Here is a 27,885-nt window from a genome sequence, read left to right on the forward strand (position 1 = left end):
TTTACTTGGATATTAAAAGAACAAAATGTTTACGGAGTAGTAAAATTTGATTGGCTATCTTTACCCTGGGACAATCTGCTTTGATGAATGCTAACGCTAACTATTTAGGCTTACCTTTATATTATTATCATGGCCAAGGTCATAACTGAGAGGTTGATTACAAACGCCAAGAAAGCAACATCGACCGTTCTCTTTCGGGGGTGCAGTTGGTGGGATGCCTCAGCGCACACCATTATTGCATTGCTAGTGTTGGTCTAGTGCCAGCACCACTTAACTTCTTGCATATGGTGCCAAGCGCCAGACTTCTCTGCCTTGATACCCACCCCACTGTGCTGAGACCGTTGACCAGGTTTTATTCATTCATCACTTTACGAAACATCCATATAACCGTCCTGACTGAAACCTCTACTTTTCTCCCAATTCGTTTCCAATCATCTTGGAGGGAGTGCCAACATTCACCTTCTCCAATTCAGCTTGAAGTATTCAAACAACAGTGCAACTTGGAAGATGATCAGTTCACAATACAATAATTGAGTTTTGTGACTTTGTACTTTTTCTCTCTCATTGACGAGGGGTCAGAAGCATCTCCCTACATGATGCCGCTCCTCACAAGATCCGAGTTACGTCTGGGACTTCAGAGCAACTGCCTGTCATCTTACAGTAAAACATTATGTATAAAACATTATGCAACACGGACGCCCTTCAGAGAGGCTGCACACCAGCTTCTCACACCCTTTGTTTCTTTGAACAGATTGGACGTAAGTGAACATTCTTTTCCTTCTTCTCAATCCACATAGTATATGTTTCATAACTTTCATGAATGTTTTCAAAATGACTAAAACAAATTAAATACAGATAATTACTTTGCCATGAAGGCTTGAAGACACGGATCTTTTGACTTTTGCCAAGAATAAAAATAATAGGCTGCTAGGAGAAGGAAGGCTCCAACTGAAGATGTGCAATGATGCATTAAAAGTAGTTCTGGAAAAAACTGTAAAATTGAATACATAGCTATTTCTCATAAGCAGTTCGTTAACAGCTGTAGTCGTAAGCCTGTTCGTAACAACGAAAAATAAAAAATTAACTGTCATTAAGAGTGTATGAATTTGATTAGAGAGAGTCTTTTTACAAGATTAAAAAGCTCCATAGATAGTATCGAATTCTCCTTCACTAAAGTCACTTGAGGGCAATGAACTAGAATTTATTATGACAAGTGCAGGAACTGTGACCTAGGGACAGTAGAAGACTGCCTAGTGGCACATGAGCTACAGCCAGCTTTGGAGCCTTCCTTCTCCTTCTTTCCAGTAGCGTTTGTACTCTTAGATCTTATCATTCAATAGAACATCTGCAAAGGATAGTCCTTTCAAACGGTGGGACAGAAGAACAAACAACATGCGAGGAAGGCCTTCCACGAGAAGACTGTGTAAAATGCCATTATGTAGATAATCCGGGCAGATTGCACGACCGACCTTTATGATACGACAAAAAATATAATGACGGGTGAGTCTAGGCTATATTTTTGTAGGAACAGTAACTTTGAATAGCTATGTGCTAACGCTGGCAAACACAGGGCTAAGACCTTTACTTTTAATGCCTCAGCCATGTGAGGTTAAAACATTACCTCTTCTTACAGATGAAGAAACAGAGGATGTTCAATAATTTGCCCCAAATTATAGAGCTAGTGAGGTCCAAAGCTGGGATTCAAATCCAGATCTCCCTCAATCACTACAACTCTGCGTGATAGTTAAGAAAAAAATTATCTATGGCCCAAAAGCACATGAAAAGATGCTCAACCTCACTAATCATTAGAGAATTGCAAGTGAAAACTACAATGAGGTGTCACCTCACACTGGTCAGAATGGCCATCATCAGAAAATCTACAAATAACAGAATGGCCATCATCAGAAAATCTACAAATAACAAATGCTGGAGAGGGTGTGGAGAAAAGGGAACCCTCCTGCACTGTTGGTGGGAATGCGAATTGGTGCAGCCACTATAGAGAACAGTATGGCGGTTCCTTAAAAAACTAAAACTAAAACGACCATACGGCCCAGCCATCCCACTCCTGGGCATAGATCAGGAGAAAATCATAACTTGAAAACAAACGTGCACCCCAATGTTCAGTGCAGCACTGTTTACAATAGCACGGACATGGAAGCAAACCTAAATGTCCATCAACAGAGGAATGAATAAAGAAGATGTGGTACATATACACAATGGAACAGTACTCAACCATAAAAGAAGAATGAAATAATGCCACTGGCAGCAACATGGATGGACCTAGAGATTATCATACTAAGTGAAGCAAGTCAAAGAGAAAGACAAGTACCATATGATATCATTTCTATGTGGAGTCTAAAAAAAATGATACCAACGAACTTACGTACAGAACAGAAACAGACTCACAGACTTCAAAAACAAACTTGTGGTTACCAAAGGGGAGAGGTCAGGAGACGGGTAGATTAGGAGTTTGGGATTAACATCTACACACTACTATATATACCACAGATAACCCACGAGGACCTGCTGTACAGCACAGGGAACTCTAGTCACTATTCTCTAAAAGCCTATATGAGAAAAGAATCGTAAAGTAATGGATATACGTATATGTATAACTGATTCACTTTGCTGTATGCCTGAAACTAACGCTGCATTGTAAATCAACTATCCTCCAATATAAAATAAAGATTGAATTACAAAAGAAAAAAAAATAATCTGAGAATGTTTACATCTCAGTTACCATTCATCTAAATTTTTTTTTTTTTTTTTTTTTTTTTTTGCAGTACGTGGGCCTCTCACTGTTGTGGCCTCTCCCGTTGCGGAGCACAGGCTCCGGACGCGCAGGCTCAGCGGCCATGGCTCACGGGCCCAGCCACTCCGCGGCATGTGGGATCTTCCCGGATCGGGGCACGAACCCGTGTCCCCTGCATCGGCAGGAGGACTCTCAACCACTGCGCCACCAGGGAAGCCCTAAATTTATTCTTGCATTGTTGCAATTTGATCCTGTAGGCCTTGGGACTTCACTCTACTGCTTTAATAGACATTAAAGAGACAAACAAATGCTGATACTAACAAGCTGACTAGAGTACCCCAGTTAGATGAACAAGTGCAGTGTCACTGGTTTCCATCTGTCCTGGGAGGACAGGCCTTTTTAGCATCTACGTTTTAAATAAGGCAGATCTTGCCCTGTACAGCACAGAGAATTCTACTCAGTATTCTGTAACAACCTATATGGGAAAAGAATCTGAAAAAGAATGGATATATGTATAACGAAATCACTTTGCTGTACACCTGAAACTAACACAACACTGTAGATCAACTATGCTCCAATATAAAATAAAAATTAAAAATACTAGCTACACAAGGACCTACAGTATAGCACAGGGAACTGTATTATTTTCCATTATAGGTTCTTACAAGATAATCTGAAAAAATAACTGAAGCTTTGCTGTACACCTGCAGCTAACACAATATTGGAACTCAACCACACTTCGATAAAAAAAAATTATAAGAACAACAACAACAAAAGGCAGGTCTGTAACCTTCGTTAAGCCACGTGCATTTATTTCCTTGTGGTAACTAACTGCTTTCTGGGAACAAATCCCCTTCTCTGGCATCACCCAACGTAAAGCTCTAATTTCAGTAGTATTGTTGTTGTTGGATTTCTACAGGTGTGGCCTTTTCTCATCTATTCCATTCTTGTGTCTTTTTTTGGTATATTTTTCCATGCCAACAGCATGGAAGTCAAGGTAGTCACAGTTTGGTCACCTGGGAAACCCTAAGTTTCGAGCAACAGGTATCTTCCTTTCATCTTGGGGATGGAATGACGTGCTGGTACGGAGCTAAGGCTCTACAGTAGATGGTCCTCTGGCCCCACTCCCTTCCTTCTTGCTGTATCCACACATTTTGTTTGCTATATAACCTTGCAGGCCTCTCATTGTGACTCCAGGCTCACTCGTGGGAATGGGTTTGGCCAATGGCACGTCAGCTAACGTGACAAAGACAGGCTTGCAAAGCATGTGGGCAACTGGGCCCAGCCATCTGCCTTCACCTCCGCAGTCCCCTGGAGAACATGCTTGAGGTAGATTGCGGGAGAGAGCTGTCCAGCAGTGGAGATGCGCCAGTTACCAGCCTGAGCTACGAGGGAGCCTAACCAACACCAGCAGGTTAGCTGACCCCCAGCTGACTCCAGATGCACAAACGGTAAGAACTAGACCTGTACGGGGTGGAGTCCTGGTTCTGTTTCTCTATCTTCATTTCTCTCCGTCTCCCCTTCCTCACTCAGCTCTCTAGCCAGGCTTAATTAGACGAGATCTCCCACTGCACCCTGCCACCTTCTGTCTCTATAGGTTTGCTTAACATGGCTGGCTGCTATGCCTTTACTGTACTGATAGGTACCCACTCTCTTTCAAGACTTAGTGATCACTTGCCCCAAGACCTTTTGGTTGTACCATCTCTGCCCTCTCTATGCCTTCTTGCCAAAGCTGTTCTCAACGTTTCCTGATTTTCCCTTTTGCTCCAAAATTACACATTCTTAGAAGATTGTAATAAAAGCTAAGTAAGATTTTAAGAAAAGCTTCCAAGGCAGGCTGATTAAGGAGTGAAAGGTCAGAGGGGTCAGGAGGGGAAGCTGGGAAAAGGGGATATAGGGAGGGGGGGCCATTTGTTGGTATGAGTCACTTATACTTTAGCCCCTTAGAGGTGTGGGTCTTTCTGCATCACTCTTTTAATTACTCCTAAATCAAATTTCTACTTGAAGCGTCATGTGCCTCAGAATTACTTGTGCTAGGAAAGAACAGTGTAGTTACAAAAAGGTTTATATAATGAAAGCAAGGTTGGTATGGATTTATTCAAAACATTTCTTTGTTGAAAAGTGACTGCTATTCTATCCTCTTCTACTTTGGCATATTCTATTTTTATTTGCTAAAGAAGCTTTCCAACTTGCTCCCCTAAAAATACATTTCTTCTCGTCCTTTGCCATGTACTTAATTCAGATAACTGCAGGGTGAGAGGGAGTGCTTCCTCTATTATCATCTCTCTGACCAGCTACTTGCTGCTATTCTAGATCATCACATTGTCTCCGATACGGAGTATCTCATGGGCCCCAGTGAGAGAGGGGCTTCTCTGTGTTTCAAATAAGGTCTAAAATTTTCCTAGGTGGGGAACAATTGTTAACATTTCAGAAGATGGCCCTGCTCGCCTCTGAAATCCTTTAAAAAAAATGTGAAATAGATTCCGGAGACAAGATGGCAGAGGAGAAGAACTTGAGCTCACCTCCTCGCATGAAAACACCCAAATCAAAACTGCTGAACAACCACTGACATAAAAGACTAGGACCTACCAAAAAAGATATTCTACATCCAAAGACAGAAGAAGCCACAACAAGACAGTAGGAGGGGTGCTTCTGCGATATAATCAAATCCCATGCCCGCCAGATGGGTGACCCAGAAAATGGAAAATCATTATATCGCAGAGGTTCTCTTACAGAAGTAAGTGTTCTGAGCCCCACTTCAGGCTCCCCAGCCTGCGGGGTCTGGCATCAGGAGGAGGAGCCCCCAGAGCATTTGGCTTTGAAGACCAGTAGGGCTTGAGTGCAGGAGCCCCACAGGACAGGTGGAAACAGACTCCACTCTTGGAGGGCACACATGAGGCTTCCTGTGAACTGGGACCCAGGGCAAAGCAGTGACTCGACAGGAGCCTGGGTCAGACCTACCTGTGGGTCTTGGAGGGTCTCCTAGGGAGTTGGCTGGGGCTCACTGTAGGGGCAAGGGCCAGAGGCCCCAGGAAATACTCATCGGCGTATGCTCTCCCGGAGATCGCCATTCTGGCACCGAGACCTTGCCCCCCTCGCCCCCCACCACCGCCTGGGTCCAGTGCTGGTACACCTCAGGCCAAACAATGAACAGGGTGGGAACACAGACCCACCCATCAGCAGACAGTCTGCCTGAAGTCGTCCTGAGCACAGTCTCCCCTAAATGCACCTCTTGACATGGCCCTGCCCACCAGGGGGCAGGCAACAGTCCCTCCCACCAGGAAGCCTGCACAAGCCTCTGGACCAATCTCACCCACCAGGGTGCAGACACCAGAAGAAAGAGGGAACTACAAACGTGCAGCCTGAGAAACAGAGACCACAAACACAGACAGTTACACAAAATGAGACGGCAGAGAAATATATTCCAGACAAAGGAACAAGCTAAAACCCCAGAAGAACAACTAAGTGAAGTGGAGGTAGGTAATCTACCTGAAGAAGAATGCAGAGTAATGAATTAAAAAAGAAAAAGCAATGCAAACACAACACTAAAGACAGTCATCAAATCACAAGAGAAGCGAACAAAAGAGGAAGGGAAGAAAAAAGACTTACAAAAACAAATCCAAAACAATGAACAAGATGGCAGTAAGAACATACATATTGATAATTACCTGAAATGTAAAAGGATTAAATACTCTGACCAAAAGACATAAACTGGCTGAATGGATACAAAAATAAATCCCGTATATGTGCTGTCTACAAGAGACCCACTTCAGACCTAGGGACACATACAGACTGAAAGTGAGAAGATGGAAAAAGGTATTCTATGCAAACGGAAATCAAAAGAAAGCTGGAGTAGCAATACTCATGTCTGTCAGACAAAATAGGCTTTAAAATCAAGACTGTTACAAGAGACAAAGAAGGACACTATATATATGCAGTGATCAAAGGATCAAGCCATGAAGAGGATAAAACAATTGTAAATGTATATGCACCCAACAAAGGAGTACCTCAGTATATAAGGCAAATGCTAACAGCCATAAAAGGAGAAATCAACAGTAACACAGTAATAGTGGGGGACTTTAACACCCCACTTACATCAACGGACAGATCATCCAGACAGAAAATCAATAAGGAAACACAGGCCTTAAATGACACATGACACCAGATGGACTTACTTGATATTTATATAACATTCCATCTGAAAGCAGCAGAATACACATTCTTCTCAAAGGCACATATAACATTCTCCAGGAGAGATCACAATGCTGTCACAAAGCGAGCCTCGGTAAATTTAAGAAAATTGAACTCGTATCAAGCATCTTCTCCAACTACAACGCTATCAGATTAGAAATCAACTACAAAAAAAACAACAACTGTAAAAAACACAAACACGTGGAGGTGAAACAATATGCTACTAACCAACCAATGGATCACTGAAGAAATCAAAGAAGAAATGAAAAAATACCTAGAGACAAACGAAAGCCTGATGACCCAAGACCTACGGGACACAGCAAAAGCGACTGTAAGAGGGAAGTTTATAGCAATACTATCTTACCTCAGGAAACAAGAAAAATCTCAAATAAACAACTTAACCTTATGCCTAAAGCAACTAGAGAAAGAAGAAGAGACAAAACCCAAAGTTAGTAGAAGGAAAGAAACCCTAAAGATCAGAGCAGAAAGAAATGAGATAGAGACAAAGAATACGTAAACAAAATTGATAAATCTTTAGCCAGACTCATCAAGAAAAAAAGGGAGAAGGCTCTAATCCATAAAATTAGAAATGAAAAAGTTGAAGTTACAACAGGCACCACAGAAATACAAAGGATCATGAGAGATTACTACAAGCAACTCTATGCCAATAAAATGGACAATCTAGAAGAAATGGACAAATTCGTAGAAAGGTACAATCTCCCGAGACTGAACCAAGCAGAAATAGAAACTGTGAACAGACCAATCACAGGTACTGAAATTGAAAATGGACTTTTGTTTGTTGGGAGTTTTTAAATCACAAGAGCAGATGGCTTCACAGGCGAATTCTACCAAGCACTTAGAGAAGAGTTAACACCTATCATTCTGAAACTCTTCCAAAAAAATCGCAGAGGAGGGAACACCCCCAAACTCATTCTACGAGGCCACCATCACCCTGATACCAAGACCAAACAAAGATAGCACAAAAAAAGAAAATTACAGGCCAATATCCCTGAAGAATACAGATGCAAAATTCCTCAACATAATACTAGCAAACCGAACCCGACAATACAGTAAAAGGATCATACACCGTGATCAAGTGGGATTCATCCCAGGGATGCAAGGATTCTTCAGTATCCGCAAATCAACCAGTGTGATACACCAAATCAACAAATTGAAGAATAAAAACCATATGATCATCTCAATAGATGCAGAAAAAGCTTCTGACAAAATTCAACATTCATTTATGATAAAAAACCTCTCCAGAAAGTGGGCACAGAGCCTCAACATAATAAAGACCATATATGACAAACCCACAGCTAACATGATACTCAACAGTGAAAAGCCGAAAGCATTTCCTCTAAGATCAGGAACAAGACAAGGATGCCCAGTCCCACCACTTTTCTTCAACATAGCTTTGGAAGTCCTAGCCTTGGCAATCAGAGAAGAAAAAGAAATAAAAGGAATCCCAATTGGAAAAGAAGTAAAACTGCCACTGTTTACAGAGGACACGATACTATACATAGAAAATCCTAAAGATGCTACCAGAAAACTACTTGAGCTCGTCAATGAATTTGGTAAAGTTGCAGCTTATAGAATTAATACACAGAAATCTCTTGCATTTCTATATGTTAACGATGACAGGTCAGAAAGAGAAATTAAGGAAACGATCCCATTTACCATCACATCAAAAAGAATAAAATTCCTAAGAATAAACCTACCCAAGGAGCCAAAATACCTGTACTCGAAAACTATAAGATGCTGATGAAAGAAACTGAAGATGACACACACAGATGGAAAGGAATTGGAAAAATCAATATTGTTCTTGAATTGGAAGAATCAATATTGTCAAAATGAGTATACTACCTAAGGCAAGCTACAGATTCAATGCAATCCCTATTAAATTATCAATGGCATTTTTCACAGAACTAGAGCAAAAAAATTTTACATTTGTGTGGAAACACAAAAAACCCCGAATAGCCAAAGCAATCCTGAGAAAGGAAAACAGAGCTGGGGGAATCAGGCTCCTTGACTACAAAGCTACAGTCATCAAAACAGTATGGCATTGGCAGAGAAACAGAAATATAGATCAGTGGGACAGGATAGAAAGTCCAGAAATAAACCCATGCACCTATGGTCAACTAATCTATGTCAAAGGAGGCAAGGATATACAATGGAGAAGAGACAGCCTCTTCAATAAGTGTTGCAGGGAAAACTGGACAGCTACATGTTGAAGAATGAAACGAGAACATTCTCTAACACTATACACAAAAATGAACTCAAGATGGATTAAAGACCTAAATGTAAGACCAGATACTATAAAACTCTCGGAGGAAAATATAGGCAGAACAATCTTTGCATAAATTGCAACAATATCTTTTTGGATCCACCTCCTGGAGTAATGAAAATAAAAACAAAAATAAACAAATGGGACCTAATTAAACTTCAAAGCTTTTGCACAGCAAAGGAAACCATCAACAAAACAAAAGGACAACCCACAAAATGGGAGAAAATATTTGCAAACAAAGCAACTGACAAAGGATTAATCTCCACAATATACAAAAGCAGCTCATGCAGCTCAATATCAAAAAAACAACCCAGTGAACAAATGGGCAGAAGATCTAAAGAGACATTTCTCCAAAGAAGACATACAGATGGCCAAAAAGCACGTGAAAAGATGCTCAACATCACTAATTATTAGAGAAATGCAAATCAAAACGACCATGAGGTATCAGCTCACACGGCTCAGAATGGCCATCATTAAAAAATCTACAAACCATAAATGCTGGAGAGGGTGTGGAGAGAAGGGAACCCTCCTATGCTGTTGGTGGGAATGTAAATTGGTACAACCATTATGGAGAACAGTATGGAGGTTCCCGAAAAGAACTTAAAATAGAACTATACCATATGATCCAGCAATCCCACTCCTGGGCATATATCCAGAGAAAACCATAATTTGAAAAGATACATGCACCCCAGTGTTCACTGCAGCACCATTTACAAGAGCCAAAGCGTGGAAGCAACCTAAATATGTCCATCGACAGAGGAGTGAATAATGAAGATTTGGTACATATACACAATGGAATAGTACTCAGACATAAAAAGGAATGAAATAATGCCACTTGCAGCAACATGGATGGACCTCGAGATGCTCATACTAAGCAAAGTAAGTCAGAAAGAGAAAAACAAATACCACGTGATATCACTTCTATGTGGAATCTAAAAAAAAGATACCAATGAACTTGTGTACAGAACAGAAACAGACTCACAGACTTCAAAAACAAACTTATGGTTACCAAAGGGGAGAGGTCGGGGGAGGGATAGATTAGGAGTTTGGGATTAACATCTACACACTACTATATATACAACAGATAACCAACAAGGGCCTACTGTACAGCACAGGGAACTCTAGTCACTATTCTCTAATAAACTATATGAGAAAAGAATCTATAAAGTAATGGATATACGTATCTGTATAACTGAATCACTTTGCTATACACCCGAAACTAACACAACACTGTAAGTCAACTATACTCTAATATGAAATAAAAACTAAAATAAAGTGACATAGACCCAAGGTTAATAACAACAAAAAAATTCTGAAGTAACACTCAGAAAAGAAAACTTAATGTATGATATAATGACTAAACCATATAACTCCCACCCAGAAAGTGCTGTTAACCCCATGATCTCCCCATGTTTTTCCAGTGGTGCTACTGCCCTCCCATCCAAGAGGCAACCATCATCCTGACTTTTATTTACAGTTTTTACACCTATGTATACATCTCTAAACACAAGAGCTTTTTATCTTTAACTTACGTACAAACAGACTCCTAGCGCATTCATCCTTTTGTTTCCCGATTCCTTTAACAATATTTTTTTAAGAGCCGTCCATGTGGTTTGCTAGAGATTAAGAATTTTCAACGCCATCTGGCCTGTTATTTTTCCTAGCACAGTAGGAGTGAGTGCTACCATCTTCTTGGTTAGGAAAGACAAGCCGATAAATACTGTGTACTCTTTCCGTCCTCGTCTTCCCTTGATATTTAAATTCAGAAATGCAATCGATCTGAGAACAGTCACCAAACAGAGAAGTCACGAGGGCGTGCGATACTCACTCACGACATTGGCTTGTCCGGTGAATATGGTGTACTGGAGCTCGTAGGAAACCACACTGAATTCGTCATCGGAGGTCCAGTGAACGGTGATGGTGTCATAGGAAGCCGTGCAGAGCTCTTCTCTAATTGTGGGAGGGTTGGGAGCTGTGGGGAGCAAGACGGTCATCAGCAGAGAAGCAGACACCTCTGGGATACATTTCAAAGGAGATGTTTGACAGTCAAAGCAGGCCTTTTAAAACATATCCATCAGAACTATCTGAGAGATGACGATGCCAATCCAAAGAACATTTGCTTGGCTGGTTATATCACTGTGATTTTTCCCAGGTAGTGTGACTCCTGCCAGCCAGTATCTTCTCTCTATTTATCATGAAAGCATGTTCAGAAGGGTAAGCAAACGAACTCTCTTATTCGTGAAAGAAAACATGTCAAACAAAAAGTAAACGAAGATGAACTCTTGTCATTTCATCCCCATTGTGGGGATGGCAAACTTTTTCGGTAAAGAGCTAGATGGTAAATATTTTAGGCTTTGTGGGTCCTCTGGTCTCTGTCGCAACTACTCAACTCTGCCTCTGTACCGTGAAAGCAGCCAGAGACAATGTGTACTCAAGCAGACCTGGCCAGGTTCCAGTAGAACTTTGTTTACAAAAACAAGTGAGGACCAGATTTGGCCTGTGAGCCAGTTAGCCAACCTCTGAGCTACAAGATGCCACGTATTTTTATATTCAGGCGCCCAACTGCAAAAATACTGATGTTTGTTATCCCATAACATATCAGTCAGATAAGTGTCTGAAAATTTTCTTTCATTACATGTTTTGAGGCCTTATAAAAATGTATTAGTGTGATTCAGTTTTCTTCTCATTTTTCAGTTGATAGGTGGTATGTCAAATTAAGAACATGATTGCCAATCAATCATATCTAAGAAGTACATTTTCCTTCCTCAAGAAAAACAGGATGCCTTGGCATTTGATTAACTTATCGTTGGGGAAGGCTGCTGTTTTATGTCTTGAACACATTCTGGAGTGGAGAAGTCTAAATCCTACCCAAATGATGATTTTAAGTGGACTTCTACTGGACTGATTTCAATAACTGCTTTTATGAGACGAGTCTGTGAGCAAGAAAAAGCCTAGGCAGTGAGTGCTTTGCACCGGCAATAATATTTTACAGCAGGAGCTGGCAAGCTATGGCTATGGGCCAAATCTGGCCCACGGCCTGTTTTTGTAAATAAAGTTTTATTGGAACACAGCCAGGCTCATTCACTTATGGACTGTCTCTGGCTGCCTTTGTGCAATAGCAGAATTGAGTAGTTGCAACCATATGTCCTGCAAAGACTAAAATATTTACCATCTGGCCCTTTACAGTCAGCGTTTGCCGAGCCCTGGTTTAAAGCGTCGATCCAGGCCTTTTCTTCCATTCTTCTGTACACCAGAACCTAACTTCAAAACGAGAAAATATATCTGCGTCCGACAGATGAGCAACGTTTGCTTACACTATTAGAGAACGCTTTCCTGCGTGAAACTTTGATGAGGATGGATTAGTCCTAAAGAAACCCCAAGAGGGAGGAAAGTTGATGAAAATGGTAAAATTTAAAACTTGAATTGTTTTAGTACTCTGCACTTTGCCACTTGACGATACATGCGGGACACATATCGTACGAAGCAGGTCCCTTTTACATCTGTGGCATAAAGTCAGTTAGCCCAGCTCAGTCTATTGATACTGAATTCCACAGACATTATTGCAGCAGCCACTGCGTCACGGTGTGCATTAAGGGATACTACACAGCCATAAAATGAAATAATGCCATGTGCCGTGGACTTGGAGATCATCATATTAAGTGAAGTAAGTCAGGCAGACAAAGACAAATACCATATGATACCACTTACATGTGGAATCTAAAATATGACACAGATGAACTTATCTATGAAAGAGAAACAGACTCTCAGACACAGAGAACAGACTTGTGCTGGCCAAGGGGGAGGGGAGGTGCGGGAGGGATGGATTGGGAGTTTGGGACTAGCAGATGCAAACTATTATATATAGAATGAATAAACAGCAAGGTGCTACTGTATAGCACAGGGAACCATATTCAATATCCTGTGATAAACCATAATGGAAAAGAATATGAAAAAGAATATATTGGGTTGGCTAAAAAGTTCATTTGGGTTTTGCCGGAAGCTTGTGTATACTATATATATATATATATATATATATATATATATGTATGTATGTATAACTGAATCACTTTGCTGTACACCTGAAACTAACACAACATTGTAAATCACCTATACTTCAACAAAGTAAATTAAAAAAAAGAGATAACTTGAAAAAGAAAGTTGTGCATCAAGACAGAAGGGCTCTACAGAGCCTTAAAGCATTCTTTCTGGAATATGACTTCATGCATCTGTCTCCTGAAATATCCACATGCAAGATTTAGTGTCAACAAAAACAGAAATATAGATCAATGGAACAGGATAGAAAGCCCAGAGAGAAACCCACGCACCTACGGTCACCTTATCTTTGATAAAGGAGGCAGGAATATACAATGGAGAAAAGACAGCCTCTTCAATAAGTGGTGCTGGGAAAACTGGACAGCTACATGGAAAAGAGTGAAATTAGAACACTCCCTAACACCATACACAGAAATAAACTCCAAATGGATTAAAGACCTAAATGTAAGGCCAGGCACTATAAAACTTAGAGGAAAACATAGGCAGAACACTCTATGACATAAATCACAGCAAGATCCTTTTTGACCCACCTCCTCGAGAAATGGAAATAAAAACAAAAATAAACAAATGGGACCTAATGAAACTTCAAAGCTTTTGCACAGCAAAGGAAACCATAAACAAGACCAAAAGACAACCCTCAGAATGGGAGAAAATATTTGCACATGAAGCCAAGAATTAATCTCCAAAATATACAAGCAGCTCATGCAGCTCAATATCAAAAGAACCACCCAATCCAAAAATACGCAGAAGCCCTAAACGGACATTTCTCCAAAGAAGATATACAGCTTGCCAACAAACACATGAAAGGATGCTCAGCATTGCCACTCATTAGAGAAGTGCAAATCAAAACTACAATGAGGTGGGCTTCCCTGGTGGCGCAGTGGTTGAGAGTCCCCCTGCCGATGCAGGGGACATGGGTTCATGCCCTGGTCCGGGAAGATCCCACATGCCACGGAGCCGGTGGGCCCGTGAGCCATGGCCGCTGGGCCTGCGCGTCTGGAGCCTGTGCTCCGCAACGGGAGAGGCCACAGCAGTGAGAGGCCCGCGTACCGCCAAAAAACAAAAACAAAAACAAACAAACAAAAAACTACAATGAGGTATCACCTCACACCAGTCAGAATGGCCATCATCAAAAAATCTACAAACAATAAATGCTGGAGAGGGTGTGGAGAAAAGGGAACCCTCTTGCATTGTTGGTGGGAATGTAAATTGATACAGCCACTGTGGAGAACAGTATGGAGGTTCCTTAAAGAACTAAAAAGAGAACTACCATACGACCCAGCAATCCCAGTACTGGGCACATACCCTGAGAAAACCATAATTCAAAAAGAGTCATGCACCACAATGTTCACTGCAGCTCTATTTACAATAGCCGGGACATGGAAGCAACCTAAGTGTCCATCGACAGATGAATGGATAAACAAGATGTGGCACATATATACAATGGAATATTACTCAGCCATAAAAAGAAATGAAATTGAAGTTATTTGTAGTGAGGTGGATGGACCTAGAGTCTGTCATAGAGTGAAGTAAGTCAGAAGGAGAAAAACAAATACCGTGTGCTAACACATATATATGGAATCTAAGGGGAAAAAAAAAGGTTCTGAAAAACCTAGGGGCAGGACAGGAATAAAGATGCAGACATAGAGAATGGGCTTGAGGACATGGGGAGGGGGAAGGGTAAGCTGGGACAAAGTGATAGAGTGGCATGGACATATATACACTACCAGATGTAAAACAGATAGCTAGTGGGAAGCAGCCGCATAGCACAGGGAGATCAGCTCGGTGCTTTGTGACCACCTAGAGGGGTGGGATAGAGAGGGTGGGAGACGCAAGAGGGAGGGGATGTGGAGACATATGTATACGTATAGCTGATTCACTTTGTTATATAGCAGAAGCTAACACAACATTGTAAAGCAATTATACTCCAATAAAGATGTTTAAAAAAAAAAACAGATAGAAAGCTTGGAAATAGACCCATGATACGTAGAACTTGACGTACAAAAAAGGCAGCACCACAAAGGTGGCAAAGCCATCTTCATGAGGAAAGAATAGATTGCTTAGAAATTATGTTGATAAAACTGGTTTAAAATATGACGAAAAATTCAGTTAAATCCCTACCTTACACTAAATACAAAGGTGAACTTCAGAGAGCTTAAAGATATAAATGGAAAAGTAAAACAGTGAGGCTACTGGAAGAAGCAGAATATCTTTGTGACTCAGGATGGGGAAAGGTTTCTTTAACAAGATCCGAAAACAAAAACCTTAAATCACTAAGATGTATACTTTAAATATCTTACAATTTTATTTGTCGATTATACCTTAATAAAGCTGAAATTTTTTAAAAAATGAAAAAAATGGTAGAATTTATTAGTGAAAAACAAAGATTTAGTGCCATGTGCTGTGACTCGGATGAATAAGTGCTACCGATCGAGAGACGCCTTCCACGGAGGAGGCCCAGCTGCATCATAAACATGCTTATTACTGTCCGTGTGGTCCCTGTTAGTGTGGGATCACCCTGCATGGGTCAGTGGAGAAATATTTACTCTCTCATCATCTAAACAGTTCATTGAATTATTTCTCCATCAACCAACGTAGAAAGATTTGGTTCTCTCTGCATCGCAATACATGATTAAATAAAAAGAACACTGTGTTTGAAATAGGCAGGTAACTGGGAGACACGTGGCAGGGGCTGTAATCAGGGAGGGAATGTCACCCCTCCGGGTTATTCACTTGACATACCATTTAGAGGCATGTCAGAGGCGAAAAAAAGAATCTTGTTTTCACAGCCAGGCAGACTAACCCTGTTTTGATTATAAAGCCAATGGGTTTGTCCTGAAAAGTCAATATCCAGCTTACAGTAAACGAGAACAGCAGCACACTGCCAGTTTCAATATTCATGCAGTTGGTATACCAGAGCTGTTATTTTCTTGCCTCTGTCATAAACAGGACACAAGAAATGGTGGGTTAATACTCCACAAACACTCCAGTTCCTGCTTACGAACGTCTGATAAACTATTTGGACTTGGCAGTATCAGCCGAGCATTGTATGTTATGGCCAGGATCGATGTTATGTCTAGAAATGGTCCAAATTTGTATCGGAGGGTGACAGCTAAGAAGGCGTAATAGCAGGTACCCCATATGGTCTTTAGTTTGGCATAAACAGCCATCGGGATGATATATGGCGTACACTCTACAAGTCAGTGCAAACCACTTTCACAGTTTCCCCTGCAGTCAGTACTCTGGCATTCACATAGAGATTAGAATGGGCATACGTTATTGAAATGCTCTTAAACAACTTTGGGGAAACGGGAAGGACATTCTCGACAATAAGACACTGATTCTGTGCAGAATGGCCACGTGCCCAGCCCAACATGTTTTGGCCTTCTCTGCCCTTGGGCGTGACCTTATGACATGGATCTAGCCTACAAGACACGAGTGGAAGTTTGCCACAAGACACGATGGATCTTCAGAGCAAGCTTTTGGTTTTCCTCATAAACAGACTTGGCTGACAGAGCTTTTGGTCATCATTTCCCATCTGTCCCTCTCTTTTTGTCTGTAACTTGGGCATAACACTTGGAGGTGGAGTAGTTCTGCAGTCACGTGGCAAGACAATGACGGTGGCAGAGCACAAAAAGAGGAAGAGCCTGGGGTCCGACGTCATCACTGAACCGCTGCCCAGCCCTGGACGGCAACAGAAGCCTCTGTTCTCCTGTTTCTGTGATAGGAACACTGTCTGATTGGTTTAGTCACTGCTAACTGGATTTTCTGTTGCTGTGACCACACTCATTCCCAAATGATATAAGAAAACAGGAGATTTTTAATAGGATGCCATCACAGAAAGCATCTCCGCCCGAGAAAGGCTCACCTGCCTGGTCCAACACAGTAGCCACGAGCTCCGTGTGGCCCCTTACCTTTCACCTTAATTAAAGTGAAACAAAAGTAAAAACTCACTAACCACATTTCAGGTTTTCAACACAGCCCCACGTGGCTAGCAGGTATCCTACTGGACAGTGCAGAGTGTTTCTATCATCCTAGAAAGTTCTGTGGCATGGTGTTAGTTGAGGTAAATCTCAGAGTGAAAAGCTACATTCGTAAATAGTTGAAATCGAGTTTGGTTTCTTACCGGACGTGCTTTTTGAGTCAACTTATTTCTTCCTTCATAGGCATCGTATGGTGTGAAAGAATCACCTAAGATAAGAAGATGTTTCTGGGGTGACTCGCCTCCCTTTGCAAATGCACCAAGGCTAAAACCGGCACCTCGGGTCCAGGCAAAGAAAAACACTGATCTGGGTACAGTGCTCCTTGAACATAGAAATCCTTTGCTTTCTAGCCACAGACTGTAAAAATAAACATCACCCAATGCTCCATCTCTCCTGCTTCCCCTTTCCCAACTGCTCTCCCACGAACACACATACACAATGAGGGTGGAGACACTGGTGCCGCGCTAAGTTAGGGATGTGGTCTCTTGAAAGTGGCACATTCTAAATTCAGTGCACAGCTGGCTTCACTGTAGACGCGGAGCTTCACTGAATTCCCCGCGGCCCCCGCGGCTCTGGATAACACAAATAAAGTCATCTAAACAGTCCACATTCTGTGAGCGAATGTGGTCAGTTCTTGCCTTAGCGGTCGACGGCTAAGAAAAATTTGGAAGCATGGTTAGGAAAAGGAGTAGCCAGAGGTTTCTTTTATTATGGCTGCTTTCGTTTTTTAAGCTTGACCTCACCCCCCCACCCCCACCCCCCAAAAAAATGCCTATCAAAAAGCACAGAAGTGAAACGTGGCACCAGGAACACAAGTGTGATTTTTGGGACATCTGCCATGGTGACCTTTGCCAAGACGAAATTGCGTCTTTTACTAGAAAGTAAGGAGGTCTTTGGAGTCTGTACAGACCTGAGCTAAATCCTAATTCTGCCTCTCCCTAGCTATCTGACCTCCAGCAAGATGGATGACCTCTGTCGTTTGCAAAATGAGGATTATAATACTTCACCTCAATTCGATGTTGGGAAGATTAAACAAACACAAAGAGCCAGGGCAGAGTAGATACCCCATTAGAGTCAGCTGCGAAGTTTTTCTCTGCCAAGGCACTGTGAGAGTCATCTGCCTTGCTGACATGAAATGGAAAACAGCCACGCTGCCCCATGTACCTCTCTGATGGCCAACAGAGGTATCATGTGTGGTACCCACACGCCGAGAGTGCGGGAAATGGTGGTCAACATGCTTTCAGTGACCGAGATTCTCTTTTTGCCTCTGTCCCCAGTTTAGTCTTGGACTGTATTATTTTGCTTGGAAAACAAACAAAGAAACAAACCAACCAAAGGAATACCAAAAATGTTTTACGGGGATATTAGACTTCATTCCTAATGAAGTATCACTGAACGTACCCAGTATTAAAGAAAACACAAAAGACGATACCTGTAAGGTAATCCAGACATTCTAGCAATTTCTTCTCTCGGGAAAAATCTAAGGCAAAGGTGTCAAAGGTGTCGTTGAGGTTGATTTCAGGAATTAGCACCTGGGATGATGCCGTTGCCATGGAGACTCTGTAATTGAAACAAAACAACTTTTTAGAAATGTCAAGCTGGCTTTTACCATCACTGCATAGGAGTGAAAAAATAAAAGGAAAAGAAATATCATTAAGAAATCGTGGTTTTATAAAATTAATTTATTTTTGGCTGTGTTGGGTCTTCACTGCTGCGCGCGGGCTTTCTCTAGTTGCGGCGAGCGGGGGCTACTCTTCGTTGCGGTGCGTGGGCTTCTCACTGCGGTGGCTTCTCTTGCTGCGGAGCACAGGCTCCGGACGCGCAGGCTCAGCGGCCATGGCTCACGGGCCCAGCCGCTCCGCGGCATGTGGGATCCTCCCGAGCCGGGGCACGAACCCGTGTCCCCTGCACCGGCAGGCGGACTCTCAACCACTGCGCCACCAGGGAAGCCCACCATTGCTGTTTTTACACGTGAGCCTCAAGAAACATCTCGGAATGGCGTAACAGGCAACACAATGCAAATGAGTATAAGCTACGAGAGGAGGCAGAGGAACTGGGAAAACAGAAGAATGGCTTCCTCCCTTCCTTTTCACTATCGGGACAAAATTCCCCATGGAGGCGAAAGAATATTCATATTTCACTTTGCTGTGTATTTAACTCTCTGGCCCCCGCACATCTAACCCCAGCGAGAAGCACACAGCTCCAGGCATTTCTTCACACATCTGTCTGGGAAACCGTTTGTTCTTTTCAGACTCAACCCTGCTCCACTGCAAAGAAGAGTCTTCCAAATTTCAAGCTGCATAAAAGGCAAAGCGAAGATTAAAAAAGAATGTTTCCAGATATTGGATTAGTTTAATCAATGACTAGCCTCTCCCTAAAATAAACATTAAAAAAGGAGTTTTTGTCAGGCTCGTTTTCATTCTCCTTGTCTTCATGTTCTTGCACCATATTCCCAGCAGATGCCATGGAAAATATACATGAGCTTCCTAACAAATTCCCCTGATGGGTCCACCATTTCCCCTCTTCATTAAGGTTGCTAGGTAGACTTCTCGTTTGTAATCTATAAAGCAAGCTATTGGTAGGTATCGGTCTCCTGCAGTGGACTCTCATGTTGATTGGGAAAGTTATTATTAATAGCAGAACATTTTGACTAATTAACAATGCAAGTGATTCTTCTAAGAACAAGAAAATTATGGGATGATGTAAACCACTTCTGAGCACATCAAACTATGCTAGACTCATAATCTTGATTTTGGTATTTCAGGAAGTTCAATAAACACCACCGAGGACCTACTATGTGCAGGGTACTGTGTAGGGTACTGGGAATTTTTGAGCAAAGAAACAACCTTTAAATGATTTAGCCATAAGCTAGTTACTTATTTTCTAATGAAGGGCATTGATGCTCATTTATACAAGACCACAGAGCTAGCTGGTAGCAGCCAGGAAGAGAATTCTAGGTCTGTACTCTTCCATTTAATTTAGAAAAACTTCAACCTGGTTACACTAAAAGACAGATCTCCTCTTGCATCTCCTAATGGCTCTTAAAGTTTTGGATTTTATAAAGAAATATATCTTGGCTATAAAAATTACATCTGTGGGCACATCTATACAATGGAGTATTTTTCAGCCATAAAAAGGAATGAAAGACTGATATATGCTATGACATGGATGAACCCTGAAAGTATTATGATAAGTGAAAGAAGCCAGACACAAAAGGCCACATATTGTATGACGCACTTGGATGAAATGCCCAGAACAGGCAAAAACCCATAGCGACAGAAGGTAGATCAGTGGTTGCCAGGGGCTGGGGGCAGGGGACAATGGGGAGTGATTACATAATGGGTGTGGGGTTTTCTTTTGGGGTGATGACAATAATTCGGAACTCGATAGAGGCAGGAATTGTACAACACTGTGACTGTACTAAATGCCAATGAATTGGTCACTTTCAAATGGTTAATTTTATGTTATGCAAATTTCACTTCAATAAAAACGTTACACCTGTGCCTGACATCTTGCTGGTGGGAACTTTGTAGAGTGGGAACAGAGAGGCTGAAATTTCCTAAGCCTGGGAGGCAAAGACTGACAGCAAGACTCTGGAGCTTTTAACACCTACACATTGTTTCTGATAGAAGGAAAGATATTTATCTTCGGCTACAATTTCAAATTCTTAATTGGACTGACAGGCGAGCGGAGATCTGCCAAATTCAACATTTTAGGCTATGTTTTTCTTCCCCAAATCCTTGTTGCCCATCTCTTGGCCTTTCGGATAAATTGCCAAAATCCACCAGGGCCATCAGCACATGCCACTTTCTCAATTCTGTGCTTTTAGAGTCATGTCTGTGTGTGTGTGTGTGTGTGTGCGTGTACGGGAATATGTGTACACATGCTTGTGGCTGTGTGTCAAGCTCTTAACATACTGGAGCAAATAACGGCATCGTGTCCTACCCTGACACTTAATAGGGTGGGCTGCACGCTACTTCCCCTTTCTATTTTGACTTTGATGCCCCTAATCTCCATGACACTCAGTTGCTAGCAGCCACGTGGGGCCGGTTTTCTGGAAGGAGGACATGTCTAGAGCTAGAGTGCTTCCAAGATTTCTGCCGAACAGTCAACACCAGGGGAAGATGCTCTACCCTTGCCACTTAATATTCCCCCATGCCCGACCGCCCGACAATGGCGCCTCAGTGGGTCTCTCTCGGGCAGGTGGGCTACGACGCACATCACCATGGTAAAACCCGGTGAGTTCACACAGTAACAAAGCGTGGTTTACTTTAGTCAGCTCAGGAATTCCCAAACGCGTCTGACCCTGGAACCTTGTTGTTTTAACACCAATTAACACCCTGTAGAACACATTTCAAAAATCACTCATCACATGCACTCTAATTCTTCTAAGTGACATCTTTCCGGCTGATAACTGGAGTTCTCGGCTTTGTATTCTGGGGAACTCTGCGGGATCCTTGAATTGCCTATGGCAGTGAGGGACAGAGGCGTCATCCGGTGGAGTCTGAGTCCCTCCTAGGAACTCTGAAAAACGGGTACTGTTCAGAGGGAGTTTTCTTCTTATCATCCTCTTGATACAGATAATTTGCTGCTAAAAATGATTTTAATTTTAGATGTCTCCTAAGGAGTAGACCAACTTTCTTATACTTGGATTGAGTGAAGAGTTTTGCTTATTTAACATCATTTTAGAAAAGTGCACATAGAATCACACTAAGAAGTATATATTAGGTAGGCTTGAGAATATAGTATGTTATACAATGCATTTGCATCCATTTAGTGAGCGGGAAGGAAGGAAATTAGCATTTATTGTAAGTTCACCTTGAGACAGGAACTCAGCTAATATCTTTACTCCATTATTTCATTTTATCCCTACAGCGACCATAGTAGGTAGGAATAATCGGCCCTGTTTTATAGATTTGTTCACACATTCATTCAGATAAGGCAGTTTGCTACGTGCTGGGGCCATAATGGTGGAAACAAGATGGCTAGGGGTCCTGCCCGCTGGGAGCACATGAGCAAAAGGAGAGTCACAAGGATTACGGAGCAGCCCCAGTGCTACCCGTAATTACTCCCGAGCAAATTAGCACAGAGCCAAGCGCTCGATTCCAAAGCATATGCGTCTCCTACAATGTAAAACTTGAGGCTCTCGCTCCGCTAGGGGTTTTCTGATGTTTCTGAATTGAAAAACTTGTTGTGGTCTGACTCAGCTTGCAGGCGAACATATCCACTTTAAGTGGTTTAACGATGCAGAAAAATCACATCCAACTCTCACTTTAGGAAGGCCTGCAGGATTAAAAGTTTGTTCTGGGCATTCCACCCTCGAATAGAAGAATAAAGATGGTTTAGAAATACACAGGCACCAAAGCCCAAGGCAGACACAGTAGTCAACACGACTGTGAAGTCACGTTCTAGAGAAGAATGTTAAGTAATATGAAAACATAAATCCAACAAACATTATGGACTATCTACAACACTTAAGGCCTGTTTATAGGAGTCGCCAGCAATGTTATCGCAACTACTGATAGAGGTAGCTAGTATGAGTCCAGTTTTCTAAGTCAAAAATAGCTCTTGGGGACTTCCCTGCTGGTCCAGTGGTTAAGAATCCGTCTTGCGATGCAGGGGACGCCGGTTCAATCTCTGGTAGGGGAACTAAGATCCCACATGCCGCGGGGCAACTAAGCCTGCACGCCACAACTACAGAGCCCGCACTCTGGAGCCCATGCGCCACAACTAGAGAGAAGCCTAGGCGCTGCAATGAAGAGCCCACGCATCACAACGAAAGATCCTGCGTGGGACTTCCCTGGTGGCGTGGTGGTTAAGAATCCGCCTCCAATGCAGGGGACACGGGTTCAAGCCCTGGTCAGGGAAGATCGCACATGCCGCAGAGCAACTAAGCCCGTGCACCACAACTATTGAGCCTGCTTGCCACAACTACTGAAGCCCGCGTGCCTAGAGCCCATGCTCCACAACAAGAGAAGCTACCGCAATGAGAAGCCCGCGCACCGCAACGAAGAGTAGCCCCCGCTCGCAGCAACAAAAGACCCAATGCAGCCAAAGATAAATAATATATAAATAAATTTATTTTTTTTTAAAAAAAGGGCTTCCCTGGTGGCGCAGTGGTTGAGAGTCTGCCTGCCGATGCAGGGGACACGGGTTTGTGCCCCGGTCCGGGAGGATCCCACATGCCGCGGAGCGGCTGGGCCCGTGAGCCATGGCCGCTGAGCCTGCGCGTCTGGAGCCTGTGCTCCGTAACGGGAGAGGCCACAACGGTGAGAGGCCCACGTACCGCAAAAAAAAAAAAAAAAAAAGATCCCGCGTGCTGCAACTAAGACCTGACGCAGCCAAAAAAAAATTTTTAAAGAACTGTTTTGTTTTGTTTTTTTAAAATAGCTCTTGAAGAAACCCAAAGAACAACAGTCAAAAAGTGACAGTTCTAGGATTTGCACCCAGGATTCCAAATTCCAAGTCCAAGCCCAGTGCCTTTTTACTATATTCTAATTGCTGGAAAGGGAACAGGGCTCAGGAATTGACCAAGAGGATTGACAAATAGAGACAGAAAGAGAGAGGATGCAGAAACAGAGGGACAAGGGCTCCTAGCAAAATTTTACAGGCACTACGTATTCACATCTGATGGAAGTGTAGACTTCTCATAAGCGGTGGGCCAACTTTCTTATGCCTGGATTTAGTGAAGAGTGTTGCTAATTTAACATCATTTTAGAAAAGTGTACATACAATCACACGAAGAACTATATATTAGTGAGGTTTGAGAATACAATATATGATACAACTCATTTGTAGAAAGAGCAATCGGTCACGTTTCTGTTCTTGATGAGATGGGCTTGTGAGAGGTGGCACTGAATGGATCCAGGTATGACCTGCTGGGCCTGAGCGAGATCACATGTGGGCATCCATGCGCTTGTGTTAGACTTCAAATGCAGGTCTTAACTTCCAGTTAAGTTCTCTCTTAACTGTTACAGGGCCACATGCTCCCCCCCGCTAGGTGAGAATTTATTCGTGTTAGACTGGATCGGATTTTTAGGGGTTGCTGAGACGTGCAGCCCACACTAGCCATTTCATCTGGACATCTCACAATTTACAGCTGGAGAAAAGTACTATTGGATCCCGGTTGGAAACCATGACGTAAGTGTAAACGCTGTCTGGTAGAGTGTCCTGGGTACACTGGAGTATTAGTGCCGTGTGCAGTTTTTAACGTTAGCATGAATATTTCAGGCAACTGGAGGCAGTTGAGAGCAGCGAAGACAATTAAGTACTTGCTACGAGTCATGAGGAAAGAAGCTGGCCGCTCTTGGAGAAGGGAGGAGACCATTTTAAGGATATAAGAGGGATGGTAACCAGCTGTTATCCACGTGCTTTGGAAGAGCTAAGTATCTAACCAGTCTCAGAGGAAATTTTCTCAAATAGAAAAAGTAACACAAAGAAGCCGGTTGGACTCTCGACCAGAGTTGTAAAGATACTCTACCCTCCTCCCATTGAAGGAACAGTGAAAACGGAAAAACCACCACCTGCCTCTATGTGGTATTTTGAGAATGAGCACAGTGGGCAACACAAGCAAGCCCTGCATAATCATTAGTTTTCTTTCGCCTTCCTCGAAGAAATTCAAGTCAGAAGATGGTATTTTTTGCCCTAGGCCAAAGGTTGGCCAAGTACCGCCTGAGGGCCAAATCTGGCCTGCCGCCTGTTTTTGTCAATGGTCTTATTGGAACACACCCTCGCCTGCCCATTCATTTCCATCTACGCTAGGCTGTTGGAGACCTACCCGGAGTTGAGTAGTTGTGATGGGGACCTGATAACCTGCAAAGCTGAAAATATTTACTCTCTGGTCCTTTACAGGCAAAGTTCGCAGACTCCTGGGCTTCCCTGGTGGCGCAGTGGTTGAGAGTCCGCCTGCCGATGCAGGGGACGCGGGGTCGTGCCCCGGTCCGGGAAGATCCCACATGCCGCGGAGCGGCTGGGCCCGTGAGCCATGGCCGCAGAGCCTGTGCGTCCGGAGCCTGTGCTCCGCAACGGGAGAGGCCACAACAGTGAGAGGCCCACGAAGCTTGCAGACTCCTGCTCTAGGATAACAGACCAGCATGAAGGAGCTGTCTGGGGGTCTTCTAGGGATAGTCTTCTATTACGGCTTTGGAAGAGGATCAGTTGACTCTGAAACTTTGAACGAATGAAGAGTCAAGGCCACTGGCATTGGTTGGAGATGTCATTTAGGTGGCATTAGGTGCTTTTCCTGGGCTCCACAAGAATTGCTATAGGTGTTTGCATCAGCGAAGGTGAATAATTTTATGCCCGTCAAGTACGAGCACTGAAGGCACAGTGACCCCTGTCAGTTTCACCGCTGACCTGCCCATTCAAATCATGTCATTTTCTTGTCCCCCTACCACAGAATAAATATTTTAAAAGAAGGAGGTATGAAGTTGACAGTTCTGTCCTTTCTTTGTCTCCCACATGAGTCGGCCTTGACCTTTCAGGAGAGGCAAAGCTTCTCAACCAAATAAAAACAGGCCTAACAGAGAATAACACCTGGGCAATTTTGAAAAACCAGATAAGCCCTGAAATGGAAGAAAAGATTCCCTTTTATGTTTTGGTCTTCATTTTGATGCTTTGTTATCAAGTACACGATAAGATCAGGTCTGAGAGTCACAGTAAATGCTGTTTTGTGCCATTATAAGCTTTCTTCCCCCACTAAAAGCAGGCTGATTTCATTCTTTCTAACTGGCGGACTCTTGTTTCAAAGGCCTTGAACTCTAGGCTGATACTGAAAAGGCTTTGACATGTCAAAGGGAAGCATCTTTAGCTGGAACAAAGCACCTCAAAGCCTCTATTCTCTGTGGTACTCGGCCTTGAAAATGCAAACAAAGGCAAGGCAGGGCAAGGCCAACCAATCACACCCCAGACACAGGAGCCCAGGCGCCGAGAATTTCCCAGCAGCCCCCGCACTCACCTCTCAGTGATATTCTTCGCGGTCTGTAGGAAACGCGCGTGATCATTCTCCTTCAGAGAGTGTTCTGCTTGGGAGATGAGTGATGCCGACCGCTCGATGCACTGCTTGCAGTTTGCAATCTGCTGAGCCAGTTTGCGAAGCCTCATCACCTTGAACAAAAGAGGCACGAAGATGGTTACACGGGTGGGCTCGCTTAGTGAAAACGTGTCGGGCTGGACCCTCCCGGTGTGTGCGTTTTATTGTATGCGAGTCATCCTTCAGTAAATGTTCAAAAAGGAGGCAGAGAAAGACGGAAACCCCAGCTATGGCACTCTTGTCTTAGCTATTCTTTATCTCCTTGGAGAAGTGTTGCTAATTTGTTTTAAGAGGAAACCCTGAATTGCGAATTGCTTCCCTGTTGATGGGGGAAAAAGGTGTTGCCCAGTGTGAGTTACAGAGGGTCACCGGACCCCTTCCCTCACACAATTACCGTAAGATCGTAGGGAACCCTGAAACTTTCTCTAGTTCAATTTTTCAGCTGGGCCATTGAGAAAATAAAACACCTCTGTAGGTGCAAATGTGTGCCTTCAGTCAAAACCATTTTCTAAAAAGTTCTTTGCTATCCATGTAATAAAATCGCGATGCAAAAACATTAGGTATCACTATTTCCCACACTATCTCAAACTCATGTGTTAAATTAACAGAAAGGGAGCATTTTTTTCCATTGATTAATATTTTTCCTGTTGAACAGATGAGAGAAAGCCAAAAAAAGCACAGCTGGGCCATTTCCCCTCACCGGGAACGTCATTTCCAGGCACTCTGTGCTTACTTGATAACTAAAACTATTTTGATAAGCATTTCCCAGTCGGGATAAAAACGCATGTTTGGTTCCAACCTCCATTCCAACTCCCGATTCCGTCTTGCTTGCAAACGACCCTCAAACGTAATTGACCATAACCTCTGGGGCAGGCCAAGGTAAGTCCACGGTAACCCACTTGACCATTTGCTCTGGTGTTTGAAATGTGCTCAGAGATGAAGCCCTCTGGCCAGAAGCCAAGTTCAAATGAGACGGCTAATTGGAATTGCCGTGCGCCTGGTGCCCTGGTGCACACAGCCTGGGACAGGTCTTGGCCGGCTTTATGATCATTCCGGAACGGAAAACAGCCCTGGGTGAAAGGCTAGGGAGGCTCAGGCTCCCTCCAGAATTCCTGCTAACTCCAAGAAATTCCTCCTTTCTCCAAGTCGTCATTATCGTCCCCGCGCAAGTCTAACAGAAGAAAAGGAAGGAAGGAGGTGTCAGGACTTGAGGCCTCTGAGGACTGTCCAATTTCAGCTCTGTCCTCCTACAGCAAACAAAGGAAATGAATGCTGAATCGTGAGGCATCGGCCACAAGACTGCAGGCAAGAGTGAGAGAGATTCTTGAAAGTAAAGGCTTTAGAGAAATGAACTGTCAAAACTCTGGGGCAAAGAGTATGTTATCTTAAGCCCGGTAAGAGATTTACCTCATTGTATATAATTATAGTGACCATCACCGCAGATTAACTGTGTTCATTAGTTGAATAAAATAACACTTATTTTACACCAAATAGAATTCAGCTGCTAACATCATTATACCCAGAGGTAAAGCTAAGAGAGGCACAGAGTCCAACTCAAGATATTAGAACGTATCCTTAAGAAACTGTCAGA

General features: G+C 43.0%; 1 protein-coding gene across 1 annotated transcript in view; it reads right to left on the minus strand.

Annotated features, from left to right (window-relative positions):
• The window catches only part of MID1 (midline 1), a 386,159-nt gene that overhangs the window by 23,596 nt on the left and 334,678 nt on the right, over window positions 1-27,885 (minus strand). Inside the window, exons 5-7 of the mRNA XM_082681235.1 lie at window positions 26,220-26,368; window positions 18,696-18,823; window positions 11,056-11,199 (exon numbers count right to left, since the gene is read on the minus strand). Coding sequence (XP_082537361.1) covers window positions 11,056-11,199; window positions 18,696-18,823; window positions 26,220-26,368 — 421 coding nt within the window. The remainder of the gene's footprint in view (window positions 1-11,055; window positions 11,200-18,695; window positions 18,824-26,219; window positions 26,369-27,885) is intronic.

This window comes from Grampus griseus (genome assembly GCF_964374135.1).
Source record: "Grampus griseus genome assembly, chromosome: X".
NCBI lineage: Eukaryota > Metazoa > Chordata > Mammalia > Artiodactyla > Delphinidae > Grampus > Grampus griseus.